The sequence below is a fragment of the Borostomias antarcticus genome (genome assembly GCF_949987555.1).
Source record: "Borostomias antarcticus genome assembly, chromosome: 17".
NCBI classification, from domain to species: domain Eukaryota; kingdom Metazoa; phylum Chordata; class Actinopteri; order Stomiiformes; family Stomiidae; genus Borostomias; species Borostomias antarcticus.
Window position 1 is genome coordinate 6,111,757 of NC_140250.1, and position 22,205 is coordinate 6,133,961.

Genomic DNA, 22,205 nt, shown 5'->3' on the forward strand with positions numbered 1-22,205 from the left:
GTTTGACTACCTCAGTGACCTCCTCCAAGGAAATTGACGACCCCCCATCATCTTCCGGCTCTGCCTCGATCGTAGAGGGTGGATTAGTCGGGTTCAGGAGTTCCTCAAAGTGCTCCTTCCAACGCTCAACAACCTCCTCAGTTGAGGTCAGCAGTGTCCCCTCCTTGCTGTATACAGCTTGGATGGTCCCCCGCTTTCCCTTCCTGAGGTGTCTGATGGTCTTCCAGAAACACTTTGGTGCCGACCGAAAGTCCTTCTCCATGGTTTCTCCGAACTCCTCCCACACCCGCTGCTTTGCCTTGGTCACGGCCGAAGCCGCAGCCCTCCGGGCCAGTCGATACCCTGCAACTGTTTCTGGGGTCTGCCGGGCTAACATACCCCGGAAGGCCTCCTTCTTCAGTCGGACGGCTTCCCTGACCACCGCTGTCCACCACGGTGTCTGAGGGTTACCGCCCCTTGAGGTACCTATGGCCCTCAGGCCACAGCTCCCAGCCGCAGCTTCAGCAATGGAGGCTTTGCACACCGACCACTCATGCTCAATGTCCCCAACCTCCACAGGGATGCCTGAGAAACTCCGCCGGAGGTGGCAATTGAAATCTCTCAGGACAGGCTCTTCCTCCAGACGTTCCCAGTTCACCCTCACTACACGCTTGGGTTTCCCAGGTCTGTCCAGAAGCTTCCCCCGCCATCAAAACCAGCTCACCACCAGATGGTGATCAGTGGACAGCTCTGCCCCGCTCTTTACCCGAGTGTCCAAAACACATGGCCTCAGATCAGATGATACGATAACGAAATCGATCATCGACCTTCGGCCTAAGGTGTTCTGTTGCCAGGTGTACTTGTGGGCATCCTTGTGTTCGAACATGGTGTTTGTTATGGACAAACCGTGACTAGCACAGAAGTCCAACAACAAAACACCACTCGGGTTCAGATCGTGGTGGCCATGCCTCCCAATCACGCCCCTCCAAGTTTCTCCATCATTGCCTACGTGTGCATTGAAGTCCCCCAGTAGGACAGTGGAGTCCCCTGCAGGAGCCCCCAAAAGGACTCCACTCAGGGTCTGCAGGAAGGCCGAGTACTCTGAACTGCTGTTCGGTGCATAAGCACAAACCACAGTCAGAGTCCCTCCCCCACAGTCCTAAGGCGCAGGGAGGCGACCCTCTCGTCCACTGGGGTGAACTCCAGCACAGAGGCGCTCAGCTGGGGGCTAGCTAGTATAGCCACACCTGCCTTACGCCTCATACCATGAGCAACTCCGGAGAAGAACAGGGTCCAACCCCTATCCAGGAGTTTGGTTCCGGCGCCGGTGCTGTGTGTGGAGGTTAGCCCCACCAGATGTAATTGGTATCGCTCCACCTCCCTCACAAGCTCCGGCTCCTTCCCCCCCAGCGAGGTCACGTTCCATGTCCCCAGAGCCAGCCTTTGCCGCCTGGGTCCGGTCCGTCGGTGCCCCCCGCCTTCACCGCCACCTAGTTGGCAGCGCACCCGACCCCGACAATTCCTCCCGCGGGTGGTGGGTCCACGGGACGATGGAGGAGGAGATGGTGCTTCCACGTTGCTTATTCGGGCTGGGCCCGGCCGGGCTCCGTGGTAAGCCCGGCCACCAGGCGCTCGCAGGCAGGCCCTCCGTCTGGGCCTGGCTCCAGACGAGGGCCCCGGGCTTCCTCCGGGCCGGGTCTCTCTTCCTTTTGGTTGTTCTTTCATCGGGATTTTACCTGTAACCCCAGGTAGGGGGGCTAGGGGGTACTACCACTTGCCCAAGGTGGACCCCCAGACTAGTGGAGGGAAGGAGGCGTCTTACTTCTCCATTCTAGTTTTGCAACTAGCCACTGCCCCACAGTCGTATCAAACCCGCCCCATATTAGATAAACAGTTTTGATTGGCCCGACCAATATCGGATCGGGTGGGACCGAGTATGTTTGATGACCAGACTGAACTACTGAGTGAAATTGAATGTGAGCTCATGTGATCAGGCTGGCTCTCTCTGTCTCTCTCTCTCTCTCTCTCTCTCTCTCTCTCTCTCCTGCATCGTTCAGGTGGAGCCCTTCTTCATCAGCCTGGCCCTGTTTGACGTGTCCAAGAGCTGCAAGATCTCCGCCGACTTCCACGTGGACCTCAACCCCCCCTGCGTGAGGGACATGCTGGCAGAGGGCTCCCCCGCCCAGCTCTCGCCCTGCTCGGAGACGGAGGGGGGAGGAGAGGGGGGAGGAGGAGGAGGAGAAGGAGGGGTGGTGGTGAACGGAGGCGGAGCCAGAGGGAACGTCCTGCCCGTCCTTCAGCGGGTGTCGGAGACTCTTCTTCGCTTCCCCACTCAGGTGAGATCACAGTGTTGTGGAAATTGTAAGGCCGTAAGGTCAAGTTGGATAGGCTGAGGAGAGCAGCAGGAAGAGAGCAGCAAGCTCAGTTAAGGTCCCTAGTGAGTTGTGCAAGTCAGAGGATTCTAGACTGGAATGTCCCATTTCACAATATCTCTTAAGATTCATATCTTCTTACGTAAGTTTCAAACCATTAGCCAAATGTGACGCACACACTGGGTTTTGAGGATCTGCATATAAAAATGATGAGCCCAGTAGGGCTGGGGGGCTGTATCAGAACACTCACTTGCACTGAGCTGTAACTGAGTGTGTTACGTAATAAATACCCGTAAAGGCTGAAACGACTTGGGTCTCCTGTGAAGTTTTGTACTATCATAAATTACAAACAACAGCAGGGGGCGATGCCCTGCCCTCCGCAAGCCTGGCTCCAGCCCTCAGATAGCCTGGCTCCAGCCCTCAGATAGCCTGGCTCCAGCCCCCAGATAGCCTGGCTCCAGCCCCCAGATAGCCTGGCTCCAGCCCCCAGATAGCCTGGCTCCAGTCACTGAATCGCCACTTTAATTGTTGAAATGCGATGCAGGTTCTGGAAAAGCTCTCATCCATAGTGATTTCTCGGTTGGATTTCCAACCAGGCCAATCGGCATGTTTTGAATGTGATGTCAAATGCTGTGGTTGGTTAGGGGGCGAACTAATGCTGCATTCCATTTGGCTCGTGAAGTCGTGATTGACGAGATGCTACTCGCAGTTTTAACTAGAACACCCCGCTCCACTTGTGAACTCGTAGTACCACTCGATCCTACCCCCAGTTAGCTATGGAAGTCGTGAACAAGATGGCAGCTCCCTGTGTCACTAAGTGAAACTTAAGTAATACTTTTATTAGGAATCCTGTCTTATTTGTGTCTCATTAAATCAGTCGTATACACAGTATTCCCCAACTGTTATCTGAGGACATGTTCACGACCTCTTTTGTGTGTGCAAAATATCGCATAGTGCGTTGTTATCTACCGGTTTGGCAAACAAAGCTAACTTACGTCCATTTTTGGTCCGAGCAGTTGTTGTTGTTGTCTACTGTACCGCGGTTACCTCGGGGGTGATGTCGTTCTCCGTCCCTCCCACCTCCCCACTTCCCAGACAAATGGAATGCAGCATAATCGCTGAGGACTCTCTCTCTCTCTCTCTCCCTCTCTCCCTCCCCCCTCTTTGGCAGTGCCCATCGGGGAAAACGGCTTTAACGGGAGCACTTTCAGACTGAATAATGAAATGAAACGAAACGGCAATTCATTCTGAGTGTCAGGCTAGGGCTCCGCTTCACTCCCTATCCCGTGTTGAAACCCGCAATGGAGGTTTCTCTGTCGGCCAGCCAGTGTCTTCTACGGAGGCTACATTGTATCCATTGTTGAAATAGAGGTTGGTTATGCTGGGTTGAGTTAGCTCCTACTAACCAGAATCTGGGAACGTGGGTGGCTACCTATTTTAACCAGTCAGTTGGTCCTGTGTACAATAGTAAATACACACACACACACTCTGCCTGTCCTCCCTCCCGTTACACCATGAGAGGAGCGTCCAGTCAGCGGTCACTAGACCGCCCAGCCGGGCGGGTCCCTTACAGAGAGCCACGCTCGCCTCCCCTGGTGCTGTTCCGCCGTAGCTGGGCTGGGCAGGAACTGTGCTGCGGCTGACCGATGATCCCCCGCGTTTCCCCTCCGCGTCTAGGGGTTGGGCTGAGTCTGTGATCAACATGTCAACATGTATAAATACCATACATGACCAGCCATTCAACTGACTTACCAGGAGAGGAGAGACTCCAGCCATTCCACTGACTTACCAGGAGAGGAGAGACTCCAGCCCTTCAACTGACTTACCAGAAGATGAGAGACTCCAGCCATTCCACTGACTTACCACCTTTATTCAGAGTGCACTGAGCTACAATGAAAGACACTCTTAACGTCTAAGTAGCCTGTTGTAGCTAGAAACTAGAACACTTTATTGGGTTCTACTCCTCACAGTTTCTGGACTAGACGGTGCTTTGCTATCTATCTGGTAGATATTCCACCGGTCCAAAGTTAAGCTGCGTATCCTATCCTTCACCCTCCCTGTTATTGGAGTTAAACAGCTGCATTGGAAGGAGGATTCACCCTCCGACCGCCAAGTTTGTGATCTCACCTGATCTCTAAAGATAGATAGATAGTCTCACTTTCCTCTTTAGTTCTCTAATAAGCTGCGTTTGCCTGGAAAGTAGTGTGCTAGAAACGTTGACGTGTTTCGCTCTTGGTTGGATGCTTGCGCGCAGGTGGGCTGAGGAGGTTACCGGTCGCACGCACGCACACACACATACACACACACACACACACACACACACACACACACACACACACACACACACACACACGGCACTCTTATGCTGCTGAGCCCATTAACGGGATTAGGCAGCAGTGGTACCAAGCAGTAAACCTCTCCCTCCCTCCCTCCCTCCCTCCCTCCCTCCCTCCCTCCCTCCCTCCCTCCCTCCCTCCCTCCCTCTATCTCTCCCTCTTCCTCCCTCCCTGGCTGCAGAAATGGCAGGCCTGTCTCTGGAGCAGATGGAAAACACAGAGAGAGAGAGAGAGAAATACTTGGCCTTTACCAAGCCACTAATACAGAATGGAAACACTGCGCGCTGCACATTTCGTCGATGCAGAACGAGGATCGACTGGAAATACCGGCGTGAACTAGAACGTTTGAGAATAACTGAAACTAGACTTGAGTAAAGGAATCTTCACATACAATACAGAAGCCACACAGTGCAGCTGTACTTACAGAAGCCTAGCTAAACCCATGCCTCAAGTCTGGAGCTACTGCTGGGGTGTGTGAGAGAGGGAGAGAGAGAGAGAGAGGGTGTCTACCTCTGTGATTAGTGTGCTATAACTGGCCGGTGGACCACAGTGTAATTGAGGTGCTGTTATTGGGTGTGGTCCAAGGACAAGCTGCCCCATCTCTCGCTCTCTCTGTAGCACCTCCCATGAGCCTCTTGGGAGAAGGCCAGACATGTCTGTGCTGACGTTCAGGCGTTAATGGAGTTATTCGGATCCTCAAGTTCCATATTTTGTCATGCTGTAGATAGCTTTTAAGTCCCACCAACTGCAGTAGCGACAGCTCCTTGGTGAGACACTTCATGATTCCATTACAATTCCGATTCATAGGGCAACGATGTGATTATAAAATGATTATCGATTATAAAACGACACAGTTCGATGCAACTTGCATACTGTGTGGCTCTTGTCCAGGTCTTTTTTCCCTTCAACTTCACAGAAGCCAGTGCTTCCATACTGTACATTCGCTTTTAAAGCAGCGGGTGCCGGGCGGATTTCTTTCTCCTGCTCGGCCATCTTCACCAAAACTCAAACGTAAACACGACGCACGTGTTTGTTTTACATCCGTCATGTAACGTATGATTCACCCCCCCAAAAAAAAAAATCTGTTTCAAGCCGCAAGGAATTGATGCTTACAGCGCTGGCCTTTTTATTTTTTTTTGTTATTTTTTATTATTTCCGACTGAGTTTTCCGCATTGAGTGAAGCATCGATTTCTTTGCCCTCTCTGGGATGCGGGGTGTGTCACTGGCCGGTGTCAGTGCACAATCTTCTCGGGCGGAGGGTCGGCGAAGCATTTTTAGGTGGCTAGTGTTCTGCCGGTTAAAAAAAATAAATAATAAAAGCTTGGTGGTGGGAAGTGAGCATTGAGCAATTCCCCTGTGCGCCCGCGCGCCTGCCCCTGCAGGGGTGTTGCAACATGCAGAATGCACCCACTCAGCGCCGTCCCGAGTGATTTCGCCTCCGGGTCCAACCTCGTGAATCAGCGCTGACCCAATCATGGAACCCAAGAAGACTGCGCACCGGCACCGGATGTCTCCTCCCAGGTCCCTGACCCGTCTCATTCAGCGCTGCTGGGCTCAGACTGGTTTAGACTGGTACATTATTAATGAGGTGTATTTTATAAAGTACTTCTCTATCAATTGTCTTATCGGTTTTGATAAGAGACAACATTAGCCAGAGCAACTTAAAGTCCAGCTGAAACGGACATCTGAGATCATCTAACTTCGGTAGTTTGACGTATTTCCGACTCAAACAGGCTATAGGGGCGGGACACAACGTTAATGGGGAATTTGACTGGAACTTTTGACATGTTGGCAGGATATAACCACTTTAGCCAGATTTGATAGATGGCGTTGATTGATGAGTGGATGCCGTGAGATTATTGGTTGACCTTGATCTTGCATTGCTGACGTAAGGACACACTATGACCAAGGTGATCCAAAATAAAAACATTTTTGATTTCATTGCGTCTTTAATGCCCTTGGCGTCCATTATTTCATTGTGCATTTCTGATGTGTTACAAAATGTCCTCTGACGTCTCCCTCCCTCTCGAAGGCACCACGTCCAGGAAGAGAATGTGGGTGTGCATGCTAGTTTGTGTAAGTGGTCTAGATATGAGTGTGTGCGTGCTTGTGGGTGCGCGTGCGCTCTTGACTGAACTGTGGTTGGCCCTCATCTAACTAACCCAAAATAGTTTCATCGCTGTTTTGGTTTCCTGTATGTCATGAGATAGTGAGGAGAGGAACTTGGCAGCACAGGGCCTCCTGCTAGAGACCGTAGCATCAGCTCTGTGGTTGAATTATTATAACATCTTACTCAACTGATTTAGAATCAGGATGTTAATAAAGGACGTGCACCCTCAAACCGTTCTGAACACTCCTGAAGTATTCAACTCCAGAAATCTTCAAGCTCAGAATCCTCCTCTCCTCCTCACAGTTATTCCATTCCATCCTCTGGGCAGTGAGAAGAGAAGAGAAATTCTCTCTTACCATGAACAACTTTAACACACTGTATAAATGCCAAACACTCCTCCCCTCCTCCCTCCATCTCTCCTCCTCCTTCCATCTCTCCTCCCCGGTTCTCTCATCCTCTCCTCCTCCATCTCTCCTCCCGCCATATCTCTTCACCTCCCTCTACCCCTCCTTCTCATCTCCTCCTCCTCCTCCTCTCCGGCAGGGTATCTTCTCGGTGACCAACCCCCACGCTGACGTCTTCCTGGTAGCCAGGGTGGAGAAGGTTCTCCAGAATGGCATCACCCACTGTGCAGACCCCTACATCAAGACCTCGGACGTCAGCAAGGTCCTCCTCCACTGACCTGCCTACCCCCAGTAGTGATAGTTACAGTATGACCAGGACCTGCTGTTGGACTGGGCACATCACTTATTTTAAACAATACAGTCAATCATTTGCTGGCAGGAAAGTGCCATTGTTATGATCAGAATTTCACTTTAGGCTGCCTGCTATTTGTTATACCTGTGGATTGTTTATCAATCACCGTAAAAATGTTTTACTCCTTATGTGTGTGTGTGTGTGTGTGTGTGTGTGTGTGTGTGTGTGTTCCTCCAGACTGCTCAGAAGGTGCTGAAGGCTGCCAAGCAGACATGCCAGCGTCTGGGCCAGTACCGCATGCCCTTCGCCTGGGCTGCCAAGTAAGACGAGCCAAAGCCTCTCATAACCCTCTCATAACTCTCTTATAACCTTCTCATACAGTAACCCTCTCATAACCTTCTCATACAGTAACCCTCTCATAACCCTCTCATAACCCTCTTATAACCTTCTCATACAGTAACCCTCTCATAACCTTCTCACACAGTAACCCTCTCATAACCCTCTTATAACCTTCTCATACAGTAACCCTCTCATAACCCTCTTATAACCTTCTCATACAGTAACCCTCTCATAACCCTCTCATACAGTAACCCTCTCATAACCTTCTCATAAGCCTCTTATACAGTAACCCTATCATAACCTTCTCATAACCCTCTTATACAGTAACCCTCTCATAACCTTCTCATACAGTAACCCTCTCATAACCTTCTCATAACCCTCTTATACAGTAACCCTCTCATAACCTTCTCATACATTAACCCTCTCATAACCTTCTCATAACCCTCTCATACAGTAACCCTTTCATAAATCTCTTAACCCTCATATTATAAGTACCTCATTCCATTATACTGTAATAACAGAGAAATTAGTCAAACTCTGTTCAGAGTTTTGTCTCAGGCAGTTCAAAACATTAAATCGATGTTATTGTTCGTAATGGTAAATGGACTGCACTTATATAGCGCCTTCATCCAAAGCACTTTACAATGGCCTCTCATTCACCCATTCACACTCACATTCACACACCAATGGCGGCAGCTGCCATGCAAGGTGCTAGCCTGCTCATTGGGAGCAATTTGGGTGTTCAGCATCTTGCCTAAGGACACTTCGACATGTGAACAGGAGGAGGCGGGATTCGAACCGCCGACGGTCGTGTGTATCCTCCTCTTCAATCCTTGCATGAATATAATTTGACCATCCCCCTTCTAATCTAGACAGGTGTTCAAGGACGCCCAGGGCAGTCTGGACATGGACGGCAAGTTCTCCCCCCTCTACCGCCAGGACAGCAGCAGGATCTCCACCGATGACCTCATCAAGCTGCTGGCCGACATCAGGAAGTGAGTCATCAATAAGACGCCGCCGGACTTGGCGGGTGGTTGAGTTCACGGCTCTGCTCCGCCCCTGCCCAGCCCAGCCCGGCACGTGTCTGTGTTCATACTTCTTTTTTTTTCACCACGCACCCTCTAGATGATGTTTGTTATTTGCATACGCAGTAGCTCAGTGTGTACTGCAGTTAACAGGATGTGATCGGATCCTGCTCTTTAAACACAGTGTAGAGAGATCTGTGGTGATAGGATCCTGCTCTTTAAACACAGTGCTGTAGAGAGATCTGTGGTTATAGGATCCTGCTCTGTCACTTCTGTGCGTCTGATAGTCTCCTGTCCCTCCAGGCCAGAGAAGAGCAAGTTGCAGGTCATCCCAGGTCAACTCAACGTCACCATAGAGTGTGTGCCTCCGGATTTTACAAGTACGTTTCCCTCTCATATACTGTACGTACAGTACAGTAAAGTAAATACCTATGTACTTCATTTATCCAGGAAGATCTATTCAAAAACTGACAAAAATCATTTACACGTTAACCACTGCCAGGCCATCAAGATGTTTATCGTGCACCCCCCTTATCCTAACATTTGCCCGTCTGTGATCATAATAATAACAATAATAATAATAAGTATTCATTTTATTTATAAAGCACTTTTCATTGTGCAACAATATGCATTGCATGCATTACATTGACTTGTTCATCAATGGGTATGCACTATACTACACAGTATGTTGTGAATTGGAGCATTCAGTGTTCTACCTTTACCTCTATCCACCCCCCCTTCCCCCCGCGCCCCCCAGACACGGTGACATCCTCTTACATCCCCGTCAAGCCCTTCGAGGAGGAGTGTGAGAGGGTGTCTGTGGAGATGGAGGAGTTCCTCCCCGAGGAGGCCAAGTACAGCTACCCCTTCACCACTTATAAGAACCAGCTGTACATCTACCCCCAGCAGCTCCGATACGACAGCCAGAAGACCTTCGCCAAGGTGGGGCGCCAGGCTGGAGGACCTGGTGGGGGATGGGGGGGTGGGGGGGGGGGGGGGGCATTGGGTACAGGTAGTCGTGACAACTCAAGTCACAATACTGTACCATTACTGTTGCTCATTATATTTCTGGCTGTGTGCTGGTTGATAGATATACTGTAGTATACCCCCTCTGGTATTGATTGGCTGTTTGATTGATGTGTTATTATTGTCCTTCCAGGCCAGAAACATAGCGGTGTGTGTCCAGTTCAGAGACTCTGACGAGGAGGGAGCCGTCCCTTTAAAGGTGAGTGTTTATGAGTGGATCATTCTTGTGGGCTGAGGTTTAATAGTGCGGTAGTGGGAGAGACGAGGCTTAAAGGGAGGGAGAACTCAACTGTTCACAAACGGAAACTCACAGTACAGTTGAATGGACAGAAAACTGAGAGGGTGAAAAGAGAGAAGAATGTACAAGAAGCTGGTCATTACAGCGGGCGAGGAAAGATAATGAATGGTCACCCTCTTCTTTTTCTCCCTCTCTCTCTCGCTCTCCCCCCCCCTCTCTCTCTCTCTCTCTCTCTCTCTCTCTCTCTCCCTCCCTCCCTCCCTCCCTCCCTCCCTCCCTCCCTCCCTCCCTCTCACTACTCACATATCAAATATTTGTGGGTGGAAACCTCCATCAGACGATGATGTTGTTTTTTTCCACCGGCACCAAAAAAAACTTGCCCTGGAAACTCTGAATCTCTCCCACTAGCTGCTCTCAAACAGGCTTCCACAGACAGACAGACAGAGACGATCAAACAGATGCCGGCTTTGAACTCTGCAGTATGTATTCAGGCAGAATGCTGTGTTTACAAGCTCTACACCCCAACCCTGAGTTCCTGTCCCTCACATAACACTGGGCCGGATAGAGGAGAACGATAAACAAAGCCATGGCCCAAGTACAGGCAGGTGAACGTAGATGTGTGTCTCAGCCGGTCCCACGGTAGATAAGATACCAGCCATTCAGACGTCCCCCCTGCCTCCCGTTAGACCGTACTTCCCCCTGTCGATGGGGGCCCCGCGATTCCTGCTCTTTCCATGCTGGTAAACCAGACTTAATCCTACGATCTGCAACAACAAATACCTCCGGGGGGGGGGGGGACAGCTGCTCTCCAGAGCTGAGCTGGACCGATCCCAGTCCCGTAGACTCCTCCCGCGGTCTCACACAGCGGGGCTCTGTTCTCCCGGGGGCGCTGCGCTTCCGGCTGTGCTGTTCTTTGCCCCCCATCCGGGGCAGCTCTTTAGGGGAACGACCAAAGCGATTAGCGTCCTAATTACAGCTCCTAACTGACCACCGGACCAGACTCGCCCCCATCCCCCTCCCTGGCCTGCCTGTGTCAGGTTCTGTTACCCAGACATCGTCCGACTGGACTTCAATACACCGCTTCAGAATAGGGCTCAGAAGCCGGCGTTATAATTTAGCTGCATGTCGACTCAAACACTGAGCTCAACTAGAGACTGAAGACATTTGTCCAGGTTTTGTCGCTAAAAGTGTGTGGAAACTATTTGAGATTTGAAAAAAATCCTACTTTGCAGAACCAATCCAGTCCTTCCTAATGGGGCGGTGAATGTTTTGGGCCTTTCACCCTATTGGAGATGTTGGCAGTGGCTCTGATTGGTAGCATCGGTTTTCGGCGCTGTTCTAGCGACAATTTTCAGTGGAGATGTCTCATACAGTCAACATACAGGTGAACCGTGCAGGGCTGTTTGCAGACACCACGTAACCCCAGAAGGATTGGGTATTCTACCCTCCGATCCTCTCACTGAAGCGTGTGGGTCACCCAGCTGTCCAGTGGTTCAGCCCTGCGCTAGGTACATCCAATCCTCTGGGTTTAGACTGTGACGCAGAGAGCTCTAGCTGCTCGTAGCTCTTTGCCTTTCAAGCGGTTTGCTTTATATATGTACAGTACCACTGTTTGTTGAAGGTCCTGTGCTCATGCTGCAGGGATGTTAGGCGCCGGCGTTTACGAGACGTGCTCTTACATGTGACTGGCTGCCCTGTAGTCCTCAGGCAGCCATCTTCTCCTCATTAATCATAGATGGGAGCACTTACTCATGTTGTATCTAACCGTAGGATGACTGTACCTACCATGTGTGTTTCAGTGTATCTGACCATATGACTGTGTTTACCATGTGTGTTTCAGTGTATCTGACCATATATGACTGTGTCTACCATGTGTGTTTCAGTGTATCTGACCATAGGATGACTGTATCTACCTTGTGTGTTTGTGTATCTGACCATATATGACTGTGTCTGCCATGTGTGTTTCAGTGTATCTGACCATATATGACTGTGTCTGCCATGTGTGTTTCAGTGTATCTACGGCAAGCCAGGAGAGTCTCTCTTCACCAGCAGTGCCTGCCCTGCGGTCCTTCACCATAACCAGACCCCGGAGTTCTATGATGAGGTGAGTGCCCAGAATCACAATCACAATCAGTTTTATTTTGCAAGGTAGGTTTTTACACATACTGTACTAGGAATTTGTTCTGGTCATTTGGCGCATAACACTGATGGATAGACAACATTACACGTTGGGTGTGTCATCTGATATTTCGAATAGAGTATTAGAGTTTTATCTGTATGAAGCATAATCTTGGAGCCGGCAGCAACAATTCACTGTGACTACACCGTACATTACACGTGACAAATGAAGTAATCTTGAATTAGACAGGGTGCAAGGACTAGACAGGGCAAAGACAGGACAGTGCAAACGACAATGCAGAGACAGGACAGAATATGCTGCTGTCCTGCTGTCCCATCCTGAAGGATCTCTGATTACAGTGTGTGTGAACGCCTGGAGACTGCTGCGCTGTTTGGGGCCCGGTGTAGCAGGAGGCGTTGGTGTTCAGAGTCCACCTGAGTTGGCTCAGGATTAATCCCATAAATCTGGATCAACGCTCAACCCTCATACACACACATACACACGCTCACACACACACACACACACACACACACACACACACACACACACAGTCCCCCACGTGCCTAAACAGGGACCAGGCAAAAGAGAGGGAGGTGAGGTCAGGACACCATCACAGACTCAGACCACTGATGGGGCAATGGGACATAATAGTCCATATGACCTCTTATGGATTAGCAGCCCACCACCACCACACACACACCATCAAAGCCACACTTTCCCTTTTCATTCTCTGACCTGGCTCTCCTAATCTGAGGTGACTGTTCTGAAGGATTTACCTTCCACATTCCTTGGTATGTGGTTGGAGTTGCCCAACCTACGGTAGATGAGTCGCAGCACGCTACGAGGAAGATGACCGGCCTGTTTTATTCTGACACACGGCCGACTCACCCTCCTGAACTACTAATGGATTTATATATATATACTATACTATACTATATATATACGATACTAGGCAAAACTGCTTTGGGCTTGGGCTCCGGTTTGTGTGTGTGTGTGTGTGTGTGTGTGTATGCGTGCGTGCGTCAGAGGAAATGACATAGCGCATTGGTTGAGAGTTCTACTATTCTCTGATGGCGCCCCCTTGTGTTAGGATTTGGCTCTTTGTCAGATTCAGCTTTTTAAAATGTGTTACATGTAAATGGTACAGTATACAATGTACAGTCCAGTGCAATGCTGCCGAAATACTGTGAATTGCTGCCGGCACAATGATGTGCTCTAAAAGATTACAAATTACACAAAGCTATACAAATAAAGGTTGAAGCTATACAAATAAAGCTATACACAAAAATAGATACAAATAACCCTGGTGGGGGGGGGGACTGTCTGCGCTTGTCCCTGTGTCTGGTGTGAAGTCAGTAGCGTCTGTCTTGTCGTCTGCGCAGGTGAAGATTGAGCTGCCTGTTCACGTCCACGAGAAGCACCACGTCCTCTTCACCTTCCACCACATCAGCTGTGAACTCAGCAGCAAGGGCAGCACCAGGAAGAGGGAGGCTGTCGAGACCCTGGGTGAGGGGGTGTGTGTGTGTGTGTGTATGTGTGTGCGTGCGTGCGTGCGTGTGTGTGTGCGCGTGCGTAACACACTCTTCTCTCTGTACCAGTGGGCTACTCCTGGGCTCCGTTACTGAAGGACGGCAGGATGCAGTCTGTGGAGCTCCAGCTGCCCGTGTCCGCCACCCTGCCCGCCGGCTACCTGTACGATAAGAACCAGGATGTCAAGAAGGTGAGGGGGGGTGACGGTGTCTTGTTAGAGGGAAGGGGGTCTCCTGCTCATGACCCCTCAGCTCACAGCGCTTTGAAAAAGACAGGGATTAACCGCGACTGCAATGAACGTTTGACGTGAGCTGTGTTGTGGTTCCATCTTGCTTTTTTGCGCCCCTGGTGACAGGCATCAAGATGGTGGTTAAAGTCTGATTTGATTGAATGTGTTGTGTCTGGCTAACCTGGGTGCTGGGGAAAGGCACTGCTTAATAGACACTAGACTAGAAACATGGGCTCCTCTCCGAATCGCATACTTCCATACTATATAGTATGCCAAAAATGGATGTCGTATGTCCCAATACATAGTATGCCACATGCAGTATGGCAAAAATACCAGAATGTCCTACTACGTCCGGTCATATTTTGCAGTATGCAGCAAGCCAGCACACTTTTCTGGCTATTCTTTTGATGAATCCCAGCTGTGGACGAATGCCGTTTCATGGACAGTGACGGATATGGTCACATTTCAAAAACACAACCGGATGTAGTAGGACATCCTGGTATTTTTACCATACTGTATGTAGCATAGTATGTATTGGGACATACTACATCAATATTTGGCATACTATATAGTATGGAAGTACGCGATTCAGAACGCAGCCCTGGTGAGTGTCCCTCTTGTGTGCATCTCCCTCTTGAGTGGTTAATGGCCTCCAGGTGTGTCCGTGTCCAGGTGCCGACTGATGGCAGCACCTGGACAGGACAGAGGCTGCCTCCTGGACACTCCCAGGTAGTGCTCGGGGCGCTGTCCTTGGTGCTGATTTGGCTGGTAGGGTGTGTGCCGGCTGATTGTGGTGCTGGGAACCCTCTGTGTTCTGGACCTCCCTCTCCTACTGTAACACCAGGGTTACATTACATTACAGTCATTTAGCAGACGCTTTTATCCAAAGCGACTAACAATAATTGCATTTATCGTAGGAAAAGCCAATGTACTACTACCTTCCAGAACTCACAAGTGCATCTCCTTTCTAAAACAAGTGACTAAGAGCATAATCTAGTGCTGAAGGCAGAGTGTAAGAATAGCAATCTAAAATACAATAGGTGCTTAAGAGGGAGGCTCGTTGTAATACTTCTTGAAGAGATGAATTTTGAGCCTGTGATGAAAGATGGGCAGTGACTCTGCTGTCCTGACGTCAGTGGGCAGTTCGTTCCACCACTGCGGGTGTGGAACTGTGTCTGGGGGGGTGTCTGGGGTACTGTGTCTTCGACTGTGATGGGCAGGTCCTGGTTGCCACAATTTACAAATGTAAAACTGCTAGAGCGGCCGGCTGGGGATCTCAAGGTCCACGGTTCGATTCCAGCTCCCGGCAGTGTGCCGAAGTGTCCTTGAGCAAGAACACTGAACCCCAAAATCGCTCACGAGCAGCACGGTGGCTCAGTACTATCGCCTCACAGCAAGAAGGTCTCCCGGGCCTTTCTGTGTGGAGTTTGTATGTCCTCCCCGTGTTCATAAGGGTTTCCTCCCGCCCCCCAAAAAAACAATATGAAAAACATTAGAAGAACAGATTGCTAACGCTGTCTGTCCCTAACAAGGACGGACAGGAGCACTTGGTTGGTCCCCGGGCGCGGCCCATGCACGCTGCCTACAACTGTCTGCTCCCGGCTGCCCTTGGGGGAAGGACGACAGGTTAAGAGCAGAGAACATTTCATCGCCGACCTTAAATGCATGTTTGTGTGTGTGTGTGAGTTGCCATGTGATGCCCATTCCATGTGTGTGCTGTATGACAAACAAATTCTTCTCCTGTCTGTGATCTCTCCAAAACAGTCCGCGCCAGATATCAAGTGGGTAGACAACGCCAAGCAGCTGTTCAGAGTGAGGACCCGTGTGGCGTCAACGATCTACGCTCAGGTACGGCGCTCCACCTCCCCCGACTCGCTGAGAAACGATGTTCCGAGTTCCAAAACGTTTCAAGTCTGGGAAAGCGTTGTGGGTAAGGTGTGCTGTGTGTCAACTGTGTTCCCGTCTCCAGGATCTGCACCTGCATAACTTCTTCCAGCACTGCCAGCTGATGAGGAACCCGGTGTCGGAGGGCAACACCGCAGAACTCATCAAGTACCTGAAGGTGGGACTCCTCTCATACACCACACACATCACACACACATCACACACATCTTTCTTTCTTTCTTACTTTCTTTCTTACTTTCTTACTTTCTTTCTTACTTTCTTACTTTCTTTCTTACTTTCTTTCTTACTTTCTTTCTTACTTTCTTACTTTCTTTCTTACTTTCTCTCAGTGCCTGCATGCGATGGAAACTCAGGTCATCGTCAAGTTCCTGCCCACAGTGCTGATGCAACTATTTGAGGTCCTTACGACGGCAACCAAAGAGACTCACGAAATTGCCGTCAACTCCACCCGGTGAGTCACTGTAGACACGAGTCTCGGGCCAAACTCTACTTTTATGTAAGGTCCAACTATCAAACTTTTCAACAGCCAAATGTCATTGATCTTTGAAGTGTCGATTTCATAAATGCTGAATAAAGTGTGAATGTGGATGTATTGGTGTGTTCCTGCAGTGTGATCATACACATCGTCTCGCGGTGTCACGAGGAGGGTCTGGAACACTACCTGCGCTCCTTCCTCAAGGTAGGCGAGTGTGAGCCTGTCAGGACCCGCTCCTCACCCTCAGGATAGTCAGCAAGCTTTCAGCTGTGAATCTGGCCTAGGCTGGAAGCAGGGGTGAAAATTAACTTTTTGGCTCATGGTGAGTCACCTGCCAAGGGGACTGTAGATTAAAAAATCTACTGGCCAAGTTTTTTTTTTTTCAGATAGCCTTCCGAAATCTAGTCGCCAATTGGGAATTTTACCTGCATTTGGCCGGTGGCAGGTGTTAATTTTCAGCCCTGGCTGGAAGTAAGACGCCGTCTCAATAGGAAATAAACTCATGCTGGTCTGTGTGTTCATGCCAGTGTGTGTGTTTGCGTGCGCGTGTGTGTGTGTGGTGTCCACAGTACGTGTTTGTGACCAGCAACGCCGTGTCCAGGAAGTGCGCTACCACTCACGAGGTCCTGGCCACGGCCGTCACCGCCATCCTCAAGCAGACGGCCGACTTCAACACCAGCAACAAGCTGCTCAAGGTGTGTGTGTCTGTGGGCCGTTGTCATTGTAGTTCTCCTGCCCTCGCTTTGAACAGAATGGGACTAAAACCAGATCGTCCCCATCTGAAACTGTAATGTCTGTACTGAACAACAGGTGGAGCTGTTCAACCACTGACGCTAATGCTGTCTTTGGAAGAGGAAGTGCTGTATTATTATCCACATTTAGATCCACTTACCACATTCACTATACATTTCTACACACTTTGAAACTGCTGTTAAACTGGTACACCGCAAAGTCTGTGCCAAGCCAAATCCCACCACAATATGTCCGTATTTTTAACATATTTTGCTGGCTGCTTTCTCAACCTGCAATGTTGAGTAAAGCGTTTCCCCTCTTCCTCTTTCTCAGTACTCGTGGTTCTTCTTTGAAACCATGGCCAAGTCCATGGCTCTGTACCTCCAGGAAGACAACAGGATGAAGGTTAGTGCTCCTACTGACTCTCACCTGGCCCCCTCGCCCAGCGCCATGTTCAACTGTCACAGAGGAACCTCCCAGGGGTCGTGGGTGGGTCAGGAGATTACACAACATGTGGAGTCAGAGGGTGGCCTGTGTGAAGCTGTGGAGAAGGGGTTGGGGGTTGGTGTGTGTGGGGGGGGGTGTTGGGGGGTTGGGGTAGAGTCTTAAGCTACGTTCCATTTGGCTCGTGAAGTCGCGATTCACACTATACTACTCGCAGTTTTAACTGGAACGCCTCTAATGACTTGTTTTCTCGGCTCGTGAACTCGTACCACTTTTCCCTACCACCAGTTCGCTGCACTAGTTTTCCTAGCATTTCTGTCTTATTTCTGTCTCATTAAATCTCAAATCTCTGGTCTTTTTGTTTGTAAAAGAGGTTCATACCTCAACATGACTTCCTGGTTAAATAAAGGTTATATATAAATCAGTCATACACACAGTATTCCCCAACTGTTATCTGAGGACATGTGTACGACCTCTTTTGTGTGCGCAAAATACCGCGTAGTGTGTTGTTATCTACTGGTTTGGAAAACAAAGCTAGCTAATGCCCATCTTTGTCCTGAGCTGTCTACTGTACCAGTATAGACACTGTTACCAGTGACGTCATTCTCGTCTTATCTATCCCACCTGCCTCCTCACCACTTCCCAGACAAATGGAACACAGCATTTTAGTAGTGAATGGTTAGTGAGTGTGTGGGGGGTAGGGTGTGAGTCTTATAGTAGTGAAGGGTTAGTGTCGGGGGGGTAGGGTAGGGTGAGAGTCTTATAGTAGTGAAGGTGTTAGTGTAGAGGTGGGGGTGAGGGAGGTGGGGGCAGAGTGAGAGGGTTACAGTCGTTGGCTCCTGTGCATACTTGATGGTTAAAAAGCTCTATCAACAATGCAAATAATCCACCTCTGGCTGTGTTCCAGTGATCAGGGTTTCAGGCACATTTTTGCAATGAACACTTCCTAATTCTGCCAGCGCCTTGTGACTGTAGGTTGAGACACACACACATACACACACACATACATTAACACACTAGTTGAGCACATTAACGTTACAGTATAGCCTTGGAGGCGGCTGTGGCTCAGGAGGTAGAGCGGGTCATCCAATGACCACAGGGTCAGCGGTTCGAATCCTGGCTCCTCCTGACGACATGTCGAAGTGTCCTTGGGCAAGACACTGAACCACAAATTGCTCCCAATGAGCAGGCTGGCAACTTGCATACTGCCGCCATTGGTGTGTGAATGTGTGTGTGAATGGGTGAATGAGAGGTCATTGTAAAGCGCTTTGGATAAAAGTGCTATGAACTGTAAGTGCAGACCATTTACCATTATTTACCTAGTCTCAACGCCAGACCCATGAGAATTCATGGACCTGGAAACAGGTCAGTTGTATCCTTGGTTATTATGCTTTTGACTGTGTCGTGAAGATACTCGTCTCGGTAGCTATAGGTTTTTTACGGGCCCCACGCCCAACCCCTCACCTCGAGGGGAAGTTTTGGAGTTGGCTTGTTAGTCCTCTTCCCTCGCCTGCTGTCTCGGCACGTCAAGCCCAACTAACTCCTGCTACTGTGTATTGAAAGCTGCACTAGGCAAGCTAACCCTACCAGCAACGCGAGACAGCGTGAAGATACTCGGTGATGGTCTAACTGCTGAAAATATTAGTTTTTTGTGTTCTTGTTCTCAATAAAGAGCATTAAAAATAAACATTCTTTTTTTTTTTACTCTCTCTCACTCACATTCAAATGTCACATACAAACCAAAATTGTGTTTGGTTGCGCTGTCTGTCCAGATGCCCCGAGCTCAGCGGTTCCCAGACAGCTTCCAGCAGGCGCTGCAGTCCCTGCTGCTGTCCATCATGCCCCACATCACCATCCGCCACACGGAGATCCCCGAGGAGGCCCGCTGCATCAACTTCAGCCTGGCCGCCTTCATCAAGGTCTGCGACAAAGTTTGCAACAAACAAGCATCTCCATGTAGTCCATTCCAATATACTGTAGTATCCAACACATACATCTCATATCTACAGTACCGGATTTAATACATTTCAATAAAAAAAAAGGTGCCCGGGTTTGTAAATTAAAATAATAGCTTATTAATAATAAGCGTTTGTAAATGTTATTTACTTTTTTCAGTTACATTTGCAGTGGCCTCTAGCCTACCTCTCAGAACAGTGCATTCAACCAAATAATGTTTGTCATCACACAATCATCTCTACAAATATTATATCAATCATAAATTACATTTTGAATCATCCAACAACTATTTACAAATAATAGGCACTTCAAAAGTAGTAGTTAATAATGGCATCTATCATTGCATGACCACTGAGTCTCATATAGCTTAGAGAAAAATCAACAGGTAGGCCTGATAAAGCACTGATAATCAGGATCTAGTCATCTTGAAAAGTCTGAATCTGGATCAAGGTGACCCTATCCTGAATTGCTTTGAAATACCGGGATGAAATCTGGCTGACTTGTCTGATCCTGGATCACAAAATATACAGTAGGATTTCAAAATCTGATCAGATCGGATTGAGATAAAGAGTTTTGACCTCCTGGCCCCTGGAGAAAAAAAGGAACCATGATCCTGCAAAGAGAAGTACAGTACAGTAATGTCTTGGTGTCTGTACAGGATCCTGTGTTGTAACTGACCTTGACAGGATGGTGTATTTGATGTGATGGTTGGTTTTAGATGTGCTAATCTGCCTTCCTCTCTCCTCAGCGGTCTCTAACCTTCATGAACAGAGGCTTCGCCTTCAGCCTGGTCAACGACTACATGTGTGGCTTCACCCTCAAAGACCCCAAGGTACAATACACACATGGCAAAGGGGTTTTATGAAGGTAAACTAGCTCTTCATTTGCCATAGAAGTGGATGTGTTCCACAGTGTTCCTGTGGTGCTCTGAACATTTTGAATTCCGTCAAAACTACAAGAAAACAGCTCATGAATGCATGTCGTCAGCATTTGCAGTGACGTGAGGGAACCGATATTTAGAGGTGACAAAGTCAAACAGTTTCCTGCTCACACCCCCGGCCAGGATCTAATTAATCTCTTTCATAACATCTCTATCAGTAATTAATCTCTCTCACTCATCCACACTTCGTACACCTCTCCCTCTCTCTCACTAGAAGTTTGGTCATGCATGTCATTCTTCTTGGTACTGTACCTGTATCTTGTACATATAATAAACATCCTTGAATCGTGGAGTCAATACCTGAACACAACACATCCACAGTTATAGTAGCCTACCAAGCAGGACCTGATCTGTCTCTTTATGTCCATGTCAGTGTGAGTAAGTAGAATCACCATAATTGTCTAGAGTGGCCGCGATCAACTCTGGCTGCCGTACGGTAACAGGAATGCACCGCAACCGGATTCAGTGGAACCGGATTCAGTGGAATTGAGGCGTTAAACGTGCGCGGCCACTCCTGTCTTTGCGTGTGCACATTATGTCTCCACCAGTCAGTGATCAAGCACCCCCATACAGACTGTATGCAATCAAAGTTGTCTGCCATCGCCCCCGGCAGGTAGATGTTCTTGTTCTTGGAGTCTGCCTTCCTATCTATTATATCCCCACCTTTCACTACCAGGTGAAAATATCAAGTGAAAATTGTGACATTAATCTTAATCTTAAATTAAGGGAATGAAGGTCATTTGAACAAAAAATAGATTAGATGTAAAATTGAATAAATAGACTAGAGGAAAGGTGACGTGTGAAATTCTTGAGTGGGCACAATTATTATAGAGATATTGATCAGAGACTCATGTTACCTACTGATTTTCATTATTGGTGCAGTCTTTTCACCAGCTGTCTGACCTCTGAACGAAACGTTTTTGTTTACAATTCAGAAAAATGCATTTGATTTTTTTGGATCACAAGAAATATTATTTGTACCTGTGATTTATTTTCTTACACAGACAATACTTTCGGCATTAATTTGATCCCATAAACATCTGTTTACATCCTACACAAATACAATTTTGTCAACCAATGTGTTAAAAGCTACTGACTGTTTCAAACTACTTTATTAACCAGTTACTCAACCACTGGTCACTCCTGGCTAGCCATCGCTAGCTAACTATTTCAAACCATTTTAGTAACTGAAGGGGGAAAGATGCGAGATGATGAGTTACTGCAGGACGTCATCTATCAACATCTATCTATCAAATCAAACTGACTCCGCCACCAAAATGTGGAAAAATGTATCAAACCGCTCAGTTTCGAAAAGAATGTTCTCAAATAATAATAAAATCAGTCAAACACATTATACAGGAATGGAAAACTGAGGTGGCTCCAGCTGTCAGGAGGTGATAATGCCACCGCTCGCCACCTCGTGGCTCCCGCCCGTCAGCCCTGGTGACATGACAGGAAGGAAGAAACGTGAGAAAAAATATTGACGTTTCGATCTTATTCGATCCATCAGAATTAATCTGATGAAGATCGAAACGCCAATATTTAATAAACTATTGGGAACATTCCATTGTTCTATATGCTCCAGTGTGCAGTTGTCCCATAGTCCTTGGAGCCAGTCAGATTGTATCCTCAGGGGGCGACCCGGTAACTCAATGGGGAGGGGCGCTTACCATGTAAAGGCTAGTCCTTTCTGCAGCGGTGTGGGTTCGAATCTGGCCCATGCCCTTTGCTGCATGTCTTCCCCTCTCTCTCT

General features: G+C 48.8%; 1 protein-coding gene across 1 annotated transcript in view; it reads left to right on the forward strand.

The window, feature by feature from the left end:
* dock11 (dedicator of cytokinesis 11) overlaps positions 1-22,205 on the forward strand; it is a gene marked incomplete at both ends in the record, with an annotated part of 85,861 nt that overhangs the window by 26,781 nt on the left and 36,875 nt on the right. The window contains 18 exons of the mRNA XM_084452213.1: positions 2,037-2,315; positions 7,342-7,464; positions 7,732-7,814; positions 8,706-8,828; positions 9,162-9,238; positions 9,616-9,800; positions 10,018-10,083; positions 12,134-12,226; positions 13,624-13,747; positions 13,840-13,961; positions 15,765-15,848; positions 15,970-16,062; positions 16,235-16,356; positions 16,515-16,584; positions 16,950-17,075; positions 17,446-17,517; positions 19,329-19,475; positions 20,261-20,344. Coding sequence (XP_084308339.1) covers positions 2,037-2,315; positions 7,342-7,464; positions 7,732-7,814; positions 8,706-8,828; positions 9,162-9,238; positions 9,616-9,800; positions 10,018-10,083; positions 12,134-12,226; positions 13,624-13,747; positions 13,840-13,961; positions 15,765-15,848; positions 15,970-16,062; positions 16,235-16,356; positions 16,515-16,584; positions 16,950-17,075; positions 17,446-17,517; positions 19,329-19,475; positions 20,261-20,344 — 2,073 coding nt within the window. The remainder of the gene's footprint in view (positions 1-2,036; positions 2,316-7,341; positions 7,465-7,731; positions 7,815-8,705; positions 8,829-9,161; positions 9,239-9,615; positions 9,801-10,017; positions 10,084-12,133; positions 12,227-13,623; positions 13,748-13,839; positions 13,962-15,764; positions 15,849-15,969; positions 16,063-16,234; positions 16,357-16,514; positions 16,585-16,949; positions 17,076-17,445; positions 17,518-19,328; positions 19,476-20,260; positions 20,345-22,205) is intronic.